Raw genomic sequence first — 14,069 nt, 5'->3', positions numbered from 1 at the left:
CGGAGAAGAGAATTAAACATCATCCATGGAAACAGGATGCAGGGGCCAACTCCCAAAGTGACCACTAAATAAATGAACCCCTGGCCTTGTGTCCACATCCACCGTCACCAGCCTTCCAGGGGAGGAGAGGCTTAGGTCTTGCCAATTGAGCCCTTGTGAATGCCGACTCAGTCTAATCCTCCTGCACCAAGGGCTGGGGCCATCAATGTGACATTTTCTAGGAACACAGCCCCTTGCCCCCCACCTCCCTGGCACCCGAGTAACATTGAAACCACAGGTGCAGTCGGTGTTGACAGTGCCTCTACAGGGCTACAAGAGGTGGGGGAGATACTTAATAAAAACACAGACACACACAATAAACAGCTGGCAGGGAACTCCTTCCCCCATTACCTTGTAGATTCTATAGAGAGCTATGTTGGTGTGCCATGAGGGTGTGAATTAGTTGAAAGTTGGCCCCTCAAAAACATGGCCTGTGTAAAAGTTAACTCCTTAACATTTTGCGTAAAAGGTTGGTCTTAAAAAATTGACTTTTACTTGGGAATATATGGTAAATTAAAGGTTCAAGCATCCCACACAGTTTTCTCACCTAAATCAAGAATGACCTAGCAGAGTTTTAGGAGTGGATCCCAGCTTGCCCATTAGGCAGTGAGTAGTGCAAGGAAGACCTGAAGGGAAGATTAAAAGCATTTTAGAGAATGTGAGAATAACTTATTTAATATTCTTGAATTATAGGTTTCTATCTTAAAGATTGCATTTTCAGCTAAAATTTTAAATATGTATTCTGGAATAATGTAAAATTAACTTAATTGGAGATTGTTTGAAAGTGATGCAGATCCTTTGGTTAGAAGTTTTGGAGGCTCACTTTCTGCAGTCACCTGTGTTACCTCTCTGACTGGACTGTTCTGTTCTTCCAGTTATCTGATGCACATTTTTATGGAAGCTGGCTGTTTGGAGTGGTGTATAATTATAGCACTAATTCTCCGAGATTCTGCAGTGATATGCCAGATAATCAATTCAATCCAACACTCCGAGGTTCCCATGGATATTTTGCAGGGCGTAAAAGACGGGATGCTAGCTGTGGATGGATGGGCTTCAGCAGACTGGTAAGTGAAGTACTGTAAAATCAGCACAACCAATTCATAACTGTATTTAAGCTTTATCAAAGGATGAGATGGTTTCAAATGATGTTTTTTCTTCTATTATTATTACATTACACCAGAGTTGATTTTTTGGTTAAGTCAAATGCAGCATGTTTGGTTTGGCCAGATGTAAGTTACAGTAATCAGGTAGGGAAGTCCTGCTACAACTTTAAAGGGCATTGGTGAGACTCTATAGAATACTGAGTACAGTTTTGATCTCCTTGCTTAGAGGAATATATTTGCATTAGAGGCAGTTCAGAGAAGATTCGCTAGGTTGATTCCTGGGATGAAGGGGTTGTCTTATGAGGAAAGGTTGAGCAAGTTGGACCATATCCACTGGAGTTTTGAAGAATAAGATGTGATCTTAGTGAAATGTATGAGATTCTGAGAAGGCTTGATGGGTTAGATGCTGAGAGGATATTTCCCCTCGAAGGGGAATCTAGAACCAGCGGGAAGGGGGTTTCCCATTTCAGATGGAAACGAAGAGGGATTTCTTCTCTGATGGCCCTTAATCTATGCAATCTGTGCTAGGTCCCCTATTATTTGTCATTTATATAAACGACATAGATGACTATGCGGAGGTTAGGGATTAGTAAACTTGCGGATGACACAAAGATTGACCAGGTGGTTAACAGTGAGGTTGAGTGTCTTTATCTACAGGAAGATATAGATGGGATGGTCAAATGGGCAGATAAGTGGCAGATGGAATTTAACCCTGAAAAGTGTGAGTTGATACACTTCGGAAGGAGTAATTTGACAAGGAAGTATTCAATGAACGGCATAACACTAGGAAGTTCTGAGGAACAAAGGAACCTTGGCATGTGTGTCCATAGATCTCTGAAGGCGGAGAGGCATATTATTAGGGTGGTGAAAAGGGCTTATGGGACACTTGCCTTTGTCAATCGAGGCATAATTTACAAAAGTAGGGAGGTCATGTTGGAGTTGTATAGAACCTTGGTGAGACCACAGCTGGATTACTGTGTGCAGTTCTGGTCACCACATTATAGGAAGGATGTGATTGCACTGGAGGGGATGCAGAGGAGATTTACCAGGATGTTGCCTAGGATGAAATATTTAAACTATGAAGAGAGATTGGATAGACTTGGGTTGTTTTCGTTGGAGCAGAAAGACTGAGAAGTGACCTGATAGAGGTGTACAAGATTGAGGAGTATGGACAGGGTGCATAGGGAGCAGCTGTTTTCCTTAGTTGAAGGGTCAGTCACGAGGGGACATAAGTTCAAAGTGAGGGGTAGGAGGTTTAGGGGGGATGTGAGGAAAAACATTTTTACCCAGAGGGTGGTGACAGTCTGGAATGCGCTGCCTGGGAGGGTGGTGGAGGCAGGTTGCCTCACATCCTTTAAAAAGTACCTAGATGAGCACTTGACATGTCATAACATTCAAGGCTATGGGCCAAGTGCTGGTAAATGGGATTAGGTAGGTAGGTCAGGTTTTTCTCACATGTCAGTGCAGACTCGATGGGCCGAAGGGCCTCTTCTGCCCTGCGATTCTGTGAATACTCTCCTCCAGAGAGCAGTGGAGGCTGGGTCATTGTCTTAACTCAGCCTTGAATATATTCAGATTTTTGATCTGCAAGAGAGTCAGGGTTATGGGGGCCAGCAGGAAAGTGGGAGTTAAGGCTCCAATCAGATCAGCCATCATCTTATCGAGTGGCGAAGCAGGCTGAATGGGGCAAATCCTTATCCCTTTTTCTTATGCTCTTATGTTAGGCCCACATTTGCAATGGTTGTTTCTTTCCCATAAGGAATAGTTTTTACTCAGCCAGTTATGATAAAGCAATGAACTGTCTGAAAAGGTGGTGGAAGTAGATGCAACAGTAATTTTCAAAATGGAATTGGATAAATACTTCAAGGAACAGTGTTTCTAGGCCTAAGGAGGAGTGAAGCCATTTGGATAACTACCAAAGCATAGGCATGATGGGCTTTCTGTGCTGTATCATTCTATATGATTCTATAAAACGTATACCTTAGCAATCAAAATCTACCATCAGCTGGATCTTCCAAATCAAATTGGCCAAAAATTGTATTCATGAAATGAGCCTTTTTGCTTCCATCTGATTTAATTGAGCTCTATGTTGAGAATATTAGAAAAATGCCCACTTTTCTTACAGTGCCAGAAATTATACCAAAAATCCCCATTTTAAAATTTACAACAGGTGTTTCCATTTGCTGTAGCTCAGAAAACCTCCCAGAATTGGTAATATGAGTCATAAGCTTCCAGGTTATCAAGAGGACCTTATGGGATCTGAGATATTCAGCGTTCTGAAAATCTGCATGCAGTATTTGCCTCACTCCAGTGTGTCTCAAATTCTTTGCCTTATTGATATATTACTTTGTATTGATGATTTTTAAAGGAAGTTTTTTTTTGCAATTATGACATTTTTGAGCAGCATTCATTTAGAAGTTGGAATAAAATTCATGGTTTGCAGGGGATACTTGGATGTCTGTAGATAACCTTTGGGTGCAGAATGTTGATCCCTGAAATTTGTGCATTTGCAGCTAAATATAATTTCTCCTCCATCAATTCCTTTCTGGGGCGCGGATTCATGGTGACCCACTACCCTCAAGCAAGTACCATTCCACAGTAATGACAGCTTGAACCAGGCACCCATTCAGAGTCTGTTTTAGCCATCACCCAGTGTCTACCCTATTACACTTGTGCGTTTTCCAGCAGAGTTTGCCTTTTTTATTTTCCTTTCATGGCATGTGGTGTCTCTGGCTAGGCCAGCATTTATTGCCCATCCCTAATCGCCTTTGAGAAAGTGATGGTGGTGAGTCACCGCCTTGAACCACTGCAGAACATGTGGTGTAGGTTCATCACAGTGCTGTTAGGGAGTCCCAGAATTTTGACCCAGTGACAGTGAAGAAACGGTGATATAGTTCCAAGTCAGGATGATTGTTTGGCTTGGAAGTTATAGCTGCGTGGCAGGAGTTGGGGACCCTAGTTGATTTTTCCCTGTGGGATTAATCGCTATTCTCTCACTACTACCATTACCTCAGCTGAGGTTGTCAAAATCATCAGAGCTGTATTGCTCAGATATTTGCTGTCTAAGCTCAATGAGTCATCAGGGAAGCTTCGTTTTCTTCCTTCCCCCTGCACCCCAACCCCCCAATAGCGCCCCCCACAGGCCCCAGAACAGGATACTTTCTTTGAAAGGAAACCTGACAGATCAATTCGTTTTTCTTCTGAAAACCTAGGGCAGCATTTTCCTAGCGGGGGGCGGGGCCCGCTCGCCGACAGGTAAAATGATACACGGTGACATCGGGCAGGTGTCCCAGCGTCACCGTATGTCATTCAGATATTGACTGCTTGCCTGCCGAACTATCTAAGACCTGATAAAAAGTAATTAAAGTAATTAACTGAGCTGCCCGTCCAACCTTAAGGATGGCAGGCAGGTGAAGAGCCCAGGCGGCCGCCTTATTTTTCATGAAACCTCATCCATGGACGGGATGAGGTTTCATGAAGAATTTATTATTTAAAAATAAAAATTTTTGAAATAAATAATGGACGTGACAGTTTCTCATGAGGGGACATATACTTAAATTTTTTTCCCCACCTTCATTCAAATTTCTAAAACTTAAATAAATCTCCCTGAGGCATGGGGAAAATGTTCCCCCCACCAGCCCACACAGGGAGCGCTCAGCACTTCTGGGCGCGCATCACGATAGGTGGGCCTTAATTGGCCCACCCACGCAAGATGGCGGCGCGGACCCGATCAGGTTTGCGTCCACCCCCGCACAACTGGGGGAAATGTCTGACCCAAGTGTAGATTAAGTGAAGGATATGCTTGCCTCCCATCCAGAATGTTGAGTTCCAGCTCCATTTCCCTCTGCCCTTTACCAAACTCATGGTCTGGAGAGGAGAAGCAGCTGATTCAATTTAATTTGCCCTTAGTTGCTGATGCTGCACTGCCAGTGAGCGCAGCTGCTGTTGTCATTCTCTCAAGGCATCTTGCAAGATACTTTCATGGTCAGTGAGCAGCAGCATATTTGGGAAGCATGCCAGGTTTAATGGGAATAAAGGGAGAGAATTGTGCATTTGGTTAATGGAGAAATGGGTCAAGTAAGCCTATACATACACATGTGTGTGTACACACACACACACACACACATATGTTATTTGGCCTTGTATCTTTGCTTCTATGCTTTTGAAGATTGTTAGTGCTTTTTAAGTGGTTCCAAGGTTACTAGCTGCATAAAACGTAATCTCTGGAAATGTACAAGTGTCTGTATTGATTTGTTTGTGTGCGTAATGAACAGCTGAATAAATATTCTATTAACCTGTAGAAGCCACTGCAGTGAGAGCAGAATTCTACTGTTATTTCACATGGTAAACTTTTTTTGTTTCCCTTCTCCCCCACCACTCCCTACCCAATGCTGACTTAATACTGCCAGCCCTGGATACAAGCCATTTCTGAATCGCATAAAGCCCCAGCTGCAGAAATTGGATGAGGTCACGGAGGAGCAGATTCAGCCTGAAGCTTTTCAGCCTTTGAGCCGTCTGAGCACATCAAAGGCAGTGGAGCCCCCCAGCCCATGGGCCGAGGACAGTAGAAATACTGCAGGTCTTGTTAATAGCCCAAGCGATGGTGGTGGCAGTATCAGCAGGCAGGAAGAAGATGGCCAGGGAGAGGAGGAAGAGGAACAACCTGAGGATGAAGGGAGTTACGAGTGTTCTCTGTCATGAATGTTTGTTTTCAGATAGCTGCAGCCCAAACTTTAAAATGGCAAATGAATCACTGGTGCCTTGCGTCAGTGTTGTGCACATGTCTTACTACATACTAGTGGAGAATTTTCTCACATATAGAAATAAAACATTAGCCTTTATGTTTCACACTTCCAAAATAAAAGTGACGTTTTGGTGACTGAAGAAGACACTTGCTGGTATTTTCTGGCATGTATAGTAAGTGACCCCAATCCTGAGAGTATCTCTGTATATACCAGCGTTATCCTCCTGTGCTCCCTGACATAATGAAATGCAACAAACTGTAAGATTTTCAGAAAAATGAATTAATGATGGTGAAGATTTCATGGAAAAATAAGTTTCTTAAAGCAGTTATTTTATTGCTGCATTTGTAGGTAATTAATTCTGTACCACTGGTGCCTTCGCAAGATACTCCATTGTGCTTTAGGTGTGTTTGGATAAAACCTCTGTTCTGGCATGAGTGAGGGAGTCTTGCAAAGGTGCTCTCTGGACAGAAGAGAATTAAGCGACCCAAATTTGCGTTCATTTTTTTCAGTCCAGAGAGCATTATGGATGGATGCTGTTCAAAACTACACATGACTTAGGTAAAAAGGCAAGATCCAGTAAGATTTATTCAGTGACAGTGTCTTGAGGGATTGAATGGCTGAACAGTTGGAAGTGCTGTAATGTTTTGGTGTTTGAATAACTAAATTTTTAAGCAAGTATGAATTTTGAGTCTAAATATAACTACGTTCATCTGCCATGCTTTTTCTGTGTCCATAGTGGCTTAGAAATTCTCCCAAGGCTCAGCCATCATAGAATGCAGTAATCCTAGAAATACATTTAACCACAAGACATCCTCTGTAGCATCCTGTATTTAAACATTCTCAAGCATGTAGTGATAACCAAGTCTAGTGATTTGTCACAGGAACATGTGAAACAGAGCAGTTGCAAAAAGTCATGGAAAACCATGGGATTTAGTTTGAGAACAGTGTTACCCCCAGTTAAGTACACATTGCTTTTATTTTTGCAAAAAAAGTTTTTTCACTGTTATGATGAGTGCATTTGAAAGAGAGATGAGTGACATTTTCCAAAGCATTGGTCTCTGTTTCTCCTGTAAGTGCTGAGTTCTTCCCTCTCATGACTCAGTGAGAAATGAGATATTTTTAGAATATTATTCCCTATTGTATAAGATATTTAATTTTCACTTTATTTAGATTGGATGCATCACCACAGAATCCAGCTGCTGAAGTGCATGCTACTAGTGACTGTATGCCCTCGCTCCAAGTTGGCAATGTCCACTTCACTGACCTCAAGATGCGAATTGGGTTGTTGGGAACTTGCAATGTTGGGTACAGTTACTTGATGGCATTCCCTGGTGGCAGGGTGCTCATATGTCCAAGGGTCGGTGCTTGCAGAGAAGCAATGAGTCACTGTTAAAGTTGTATGTGTCCAACTAGTTAACCACAAGTGGTATATGGTTTTCCTCCATACTGTACTCAGGAGGATGAGTGCAATGCACACCTGTTTTATGGTGAACCTTAACTTCTCACCAAGCCATTCATGAGAAGCTCCAAGTATCTGCAATTCCCCTAATAAGGGTTCAACCTTACACTTGCCGTAGACCAGTTGGTGATTATTCTCCTGGGGAACATGGAAGACATAAGCAGAGTCTCTTTGGGGTTGGCATGACTCAAGATGATTTTCCCAGTGGTAGTAGTTCATAACCAGATGTACCCTCTGTGTCAGACTCAATAATCCAATATCTGAGCTAGGTGGATCTCAGTATTCCAAAGGAATGTGAAGACTGACTGGCCATCCTGGCTTATCAATGGAATTGAGGGCTGAGAATTTTTCCCACTTGAGTCCAGAAAAGCCAATGAATACTCTTACAGTCCAGATTGAAAAAGCAGTGGGATGTTTATCAATAATTCTTGCATCAATTATGCTGTTCTTGACCAGCATGATTGTGTACACTGCGTGCACTTAAGCTTTGCTAACCATTGGCTATTCCTAGGCTCTCTAGACTTGAGTAAGTGGGATGTAACTCTACAAGGCGAAAATGTATCCTCCATATCGGGCAAATGGAAACTCCTATTATTGACTTGTCAGTGGTTTCTTAAACATGGTGGAATTACAAATACAAGAAAAATCAAAGTCAAAGCAAAATCTTTTGCACAATAGGTAACGGTTTCCTAAAATGACCCTCCTTGTGTCTTTGACAAGTTGGCTGCTGGTAGTGGGAACTTATACAAATCATGCTACGTTAACTTGGTTCCCCAATCACTGGATGTTTTACTGTGACAAATTACTAGTTTTCTGAAAAACCAATCACTGCTTGCAATAGCTAAGACATGTGCACAACACGTGTGCGAGACTCTGTGTTCAACTTAATTTTAAAACCTGCTGTGTTGGTGCTTTAGGAATTGATCTTCTGTTTTCAAGTATTTTGTATAGACCTTTTTTCTAATAAAAAAAGTTCATTTCCGATTCCATTTAATGTATAATCACTAATCAAACTGCTCTTGCAGAAGCTGTTTATATTGTACAGTGTTCAAGCAGAACTATTTGTTTATGCATGTGTTGCATGAGCCCAAAGTAGCTGTCAGACTTTAGAAACTGTGATGCTGATTTGAATCTGAACTTGGTACCCTGTTCTAAGATCCCTGTTGCAAGACCTTTGTGTGATTTAATTACAAAATAAATACCATGGCATTGTAGTGGGGGAGGGCTGGAAAAGACCCTTTTTATGAAAATTATGCATAATTAGTCAGACTATTTTAACAAGTTTGAGTTTAGAAATGCTTTTATTTATTGCTTTCCAGAAAAAAAAGCTTTTGTTCTAGATGCAAAAAGTATTTTTATGTAAATATAATAAAGCTATGTAATCATGTGTTTATACTTGCTAGTTAGGATCTAGCAAGGTGTACATTAAATATATGAACAGTAACAAGCAACACTCTTTCTAATAGCTTTTAATAAAAGCTGTCATAACTAAAGCTTGATTAAGATCCATTTTCAAGGGAGCAACCCTGCACACTGATTAATTTCCTACTCTGAGCTGTTGGACAGTAACCTGTTTGAACAGAATGCTTCAGTGTATGATCTTATGTAGTGGTACCACCTTCATAGCTGTTTCCTTGCATCCTAATGCAGATAAAAATAAAAGTACCTGAAGCAGTATTAAAAGACAAAGATAGCATATATTTGTTACAGTGCAATTTGAACAAAAAATGCAAAATGTTGCTTATTTTATACAACAAAAATTGAGTAGTCTATTTTTATAGCTAAACTGAATTTAATTGAATTTTTGATGTGGACCAAATTAGTAACCTAGCCCTAAAGCCGTAACTAGCATACTACTTGTAACTGTATTGATCACGAGCTTCTTTTAGACCTGTTGGTCAATGATGGGTAGAAACAGAATTATTTAAAAGGATAATATCTCCTTTAAAAGGGATTTTTTAAAACTTTTATTTTGTTTAATGTGATCCCAGTGATTAGGGGAATGCAGAAAGAGAGTTGAGGCTGGATTCATGTACCATAAAATAAGACTGACTGCCTGTTGCAATACAGATACTAAACAGTGTGCATTGATTGGTTAATGAGCCCAAGAATTGACTAGGCTAAACTGAGGTCAGTTTCTTACCTAAATTTGAAATGTATTGGGCATCACTTGTACACACTACAAGGTTAATTATACTTTGGACTATTTCATCTGTTTTCTGAGCAGTTATGTCTCTATGCACAGTAATACCTTCATATTTAATTGTATTATGTTTAAAATTGCTTACATTTGAAATTTTTGTAATTTTTTTCCACTAATGTACTCAATATTCAGTAAAAAAATATTTACAAAATTTGCTAATATGACCATAAAATAACTGATGCATTAAACTTCTGACACACCACAAATCTAATTGGAAGCACACTGCAGATCTAATTGGGAGCAATCCAAAGAACTTTTAAATTGAGACAGTAGTACCAGTATTAAGAAACTTTCGCCAAGGTCCTAAATGTTACAAGTGTGATCTAAAGCCATTTTTATAAATGAAATAAAAGTATAAAAATGCAACGATAAACCACCTTTCTTCCTGTAAAGCTTTATTTTTCTTGACACTTGTTAAATACATAGATACAATGGTTAACAATGGCAGAGTTTGCCAGTTGAGCATGTTCTGTGTCTTAACATAACCTCATCAATGACTAAGCTACATGGGCATGAACCTAAGATTATTTCTGCAAGAATCATTGATGGAGTTTCAGTGCACAGTGCTACTTTGTGGCAGTCCTTGTCTGTACTACTATCAGAAATTATTTGCTATTCTTGTTTCCTGTCACATGTACAAATTCACAGCAATAAACATTTTTGATTATGTAAGTGTTTTTTTTTCAGGTGGTTCCTAAAGAGGGAAGCTTATTTTATCCCTGGATTGGTTCCTGGGATTATATATGGGTGCGTGTGTGTGTATGTGTGTGTTTGCAGTAAGGCAGCAGGTATTTAAACCGCAAATTGCCTGACAGTTCCATTTTTTAAGAAAATGGCACAGATTCATATCAAAATCTCAAGTTACAAAACAAAATATTGACAGAACTTTGGGATACCAAATGTTGATTTTAGATGATACAAATTATAGAAATGAGTTGAGGTGATTATAACCATCTGACTGTAATGGTATTCTTCTCACTGAGAATTGGGAAGATAGGAACAGGAGGAAGCCATTTAGCCCTCGAGCCTTTTCTGCCATTCAGTGAGATCATAGCTGATCTGCGACTTAACTCCGTATGCCCACCTTTTTCCCTTATCCCTTAATACCCATGGATAGCAGAAGTCTACCAAACTCTGATATAAAATTTGAATTTAGCATTGCATTTGTGGAAGAGTGTTCAAAACGTCAACCACCCTTTAGGTTTAGAAGTGTTTCCTAATTTCACCCCTGAAAGACCTGGCTCTAATTCTTAGATATGCTCACCAGTCATAGACTGCCCTACCAGCAGAAACTATTTCTCTTTATCTACCCCATTTGGTCCTTTTAAACTCGACCGAGTCATCTGTTAAACCTTAAGTTCCAGGGAATACAACCCAGTTTGTGTAATGTCTTTTCATAATTTAACCCTTGGATTTCAGGTATTATTCAAGGGGTAAGTAACATTTATGCCACAAGTGTCAGGCAATGACTATCTCCAACAGAAGAGAATCTATCTCTCTCTCCTCCACATTCAACAGAAGTGCCTTCACTGAATTCCCTGCCATCATTCTAGAGGGTCATCATTGACTAGGAATGGGATGTGGGCATCACTGGCCAGGCCAGCATTTATTACACATCCCTAATTGCCCTTGTTCAGAGGGCATTTGAGAGTCAACCATGTTGCTATGGATCCAGGGCCACATGTAAGCCAGATAAAGACGGCAGATTTAGTTCCCTAAATTAGTGAACCAGATGGGTTCTTACAATAATCAACAATGATTTCATAACAAAAACAGAATTACCTGGAAAAACTCAGCAGGTCTGGCAGCATCGGCGGAGAAGAAAAGAGTTGACGTTTCGAGTCCTCATGACCCTTCGACAGAACCTGCGTTCGAGTCCAAGAAAGAGTTGAAATATAAGCTGGTTTAAGGTGTGTGTGTGGGGGGCGGAGAGATAGAGAGACAAAGAGGTGGAGGGGGGTGCGGGGTGTGGTTGTAGGGACAAACAAGCAGTGATAGAAGCAGATCATCAAAAGATGTCAACGACAATAGTACAATAGAACACATAGGTGTTAAAATTAAAGTTGGTGATATTATCTAAACGAATGTGCTAATTAAGAATGGATGGTAGGGCACTCAAGGTATAGCTCTAGTGGGTTTTTTTTTATATAATGCAAATAGGTGGGAAAAGGAAAATCTTTATAACTTATTGGAAAAAAAAGGGAAGGGGGAAACAGAAAGGGGGTGGGGATGGGGGATGGAGCTTACGACCTAAAGTTGTTGAATTCAATATTCAGTCCGGAAGGCTGTAAAGTCCCTAGTCGGAAGATGAGTTGTTGTTCCTCCAGTTTGCGTTGGGCTTCACTGGAACAATGCAGCAAGCCAAGGACAGACATGTGGGCAAGAGAGCAGGGTGGAGTGTTGAAATGGCAAGCGACCGGGAGGTTTGGGTCATTCTTGCGGACAGACCGCAGGTGTTCTGCAAAGCGGTCGCCCAGTTTACATTTGGTCTCTCCAATGTAGAGGAGACCACATTGGGAGCAACGAATGCAGTAGACTAAGTTGGGGGAAATGCAAGTGAAATGCTGCTTCACTTGAAAGGAGTGTTTGGGTCCTTGGACGGTGAGGAGAGAGGAAGTGAAGGGGCAGGTGTTGCATCTTTTGCGTGGGCATGGGGTGGTGCCATAGGAGGGGGTTGAGGAGTAGGGGGTGATGGAGGAGTGGACCAGGGTGTCCCGGAGGGAGCGATCCCTACGGAATGCCGATAAGGGGGGTGAAGGGAAGATGTGTTTGGTGGTGGCATCATGCTGGAGTTGGCGGAAATGGCGGAGGATGATCCTTTGAATGCGGAGGCTGGTGGGGTGATAAGTGAGGACAAGGGGGACCCTATCATGTTTCTGGGAGGGAGGAGAAGGCGTGAGGGCGGATGTGGCGGATGATTTCATGGTCATTAGACTTTTAATTCCAGATTTTTATTGAATTCAAATTCCATCATCTGTCGTGATGGGATTCAAACTTGGGTCCCCAGAGCATTACCCTGGGTTTCTGGATTACTAGATTTCATGGTCATTAGACTTTTAATTCCAGATTTTTATTGAATTCAAATTCCATCATCTGTCGTGATGGGATTCAAACTTGGGTCCCCAGAGCATTACCCTGGGTTTCTGGATTACTAGTCCCGTGACTATGCCACTGCATAGAGCAGACCAAAGGCTGGGAATTTTGCAGTGAGTAACTTGCCTCCATTCCCCCCAAAGCCTGTGCACCATTGACTAGGTGTAAATCAGGAGCATGATGGAATGCTCTCCACTTAACTGGATAAGTAGACGTCCAGCATCACTCAAGCTTGGCGCCATCCAGGGAAAAGCAGCCCACTTGATTAGCACCCCATCCAACACCACACTATCTGCAATCTGTACCAGGTACAAGGTGCACTGGGGCAGCTTGCAAAGGCTTCTTCAGCAGCACTTTCCAAACAAATGACTTCTGCCACTCCAGAAGAACAGGGTAGCAGGTGCTTGGGAACACCACCACCTGCAAGTTCCTTTCAAGTCATACACCATCCTGACTTGAAATGGGTTGCCATTCTTTCACTGTCACTGGGTCCAAATCCTGAAACTCCATTCCTAACAGCACTGAATGTACCTATACTACAGACTGCAGTCGCTCAAAAAGGGCTGTCTCTGTTAGCTTCTCTAGGACAGTTAGGGATGAGCAATAAATGCTGGCATTGCCAGTGATGCCCAACTCCCATGAACAATTTTTTTTTAAAATTCTGCTAAACATATACCACTCGTTCCAAAACCAATATATTCTGACCGTGTTGTGTCCAGTGCAGTTCTCAGTGCTCCGGGAATGGCGTAGCCAGGGCTTTGTAAATTTGTAGCATAACTTCTACCTCCTTTTATTCTCTGCTCTAGCTATAAAAGACAGAATTCCATTAGCCTTTTTGATTATTTTCTGCACCTGTTCATGATGCACACTCCTAGGCACCACCCCCCCCCACCCCCACCCCCCCCCCCCACTCTCCCCCAGCCACCCAAGTACCTTTGGACCTCCATTTTATTTTGCTTTTCCGTGTTTAGAAGTGTCCTGTTCCATCCATTTTAGGCCCATAGTGGATGACCTCATATTTGCCTGCATTGAAATTTACTTTTCCACAGTTTTGCCCAATCACTTAATCTGCCTATATTTCTTTCTAATGTTATGTTTCCATCTACAGTGCTTACAATGCTGCCTATCTTTGTGTCAAACACAAATTTCGATATGTGGCTTTCTGTCCCACAATCTAAGTCATTAATAAACATGGTGATTAGTTGATGCCTCAACAAACATACCTTGTGCCAATTGCAGTACCTGGCTATTATCTCTGCTTTCTGTATCCTGCCACTCAGCCAGTTTCCTAATCAAGCCAATAATTTGCCCTCAATTCCATGGGCTTCAGTATCCTATGAGGGACTATTCACTTTCTTCAGGAAGTTCATATAAATAGCATTTTTAGATATTTTTCCATCCACTGCTTAAGTTGCTAAATCAAAAAG

General features: G+C 41.6%; 1 protein-coding gene across 4 annotated transcripts in view; it reads left to right on the top strand.

The window, feature by feature from the left end:
* Positions 1–10,216, top strand: part of ric1 (RIC1 homolog, RAB6A GEF complex partner 1) — a 165,538-nt gene extending 155,322 nt beyond the window's left edge. For all 4 annotated transcript variants that reach the window (XM_041186021.1, XM_041186019.1, XM_041186022.1 and 1 more), the window contains 2 exons: positions 915–1,103; positions 5,552–10,216. In XM_041186021.1, coding sequence (XP_041041955.1) covers positions 915–1,103; positions 5,552–5,843 — 481 coding nt within the window. In that variant the 3' untranslated portion in view covers positions 5,844–10,216. The remainder of the gene's footprint in view (positions 1–914; positions 1,104–5,551) is intronic.
* Positions 10,217–14,069: the final 3,853 nt, after the last annotated feature.

This window comes from Carcharodon carcharias, chromosome 4 (genome assembly GCF_017639515.1).
Source record: "Carcharodon carcharias isolate sCarCar2 chromosome 4, sCarCar2.pri, whole genome shotgun sequence".
NCBI lineage: Eukaryota > Metazoa > Chordata > Chondrichthyes > Lamniformes > Lamnidae > Carcharodon > Carcharodon carcharias.
Note: the sequence above shows the minus strand (reverse complement) of the source record. Positions and strands in the feature narration are given on the sequence as shown.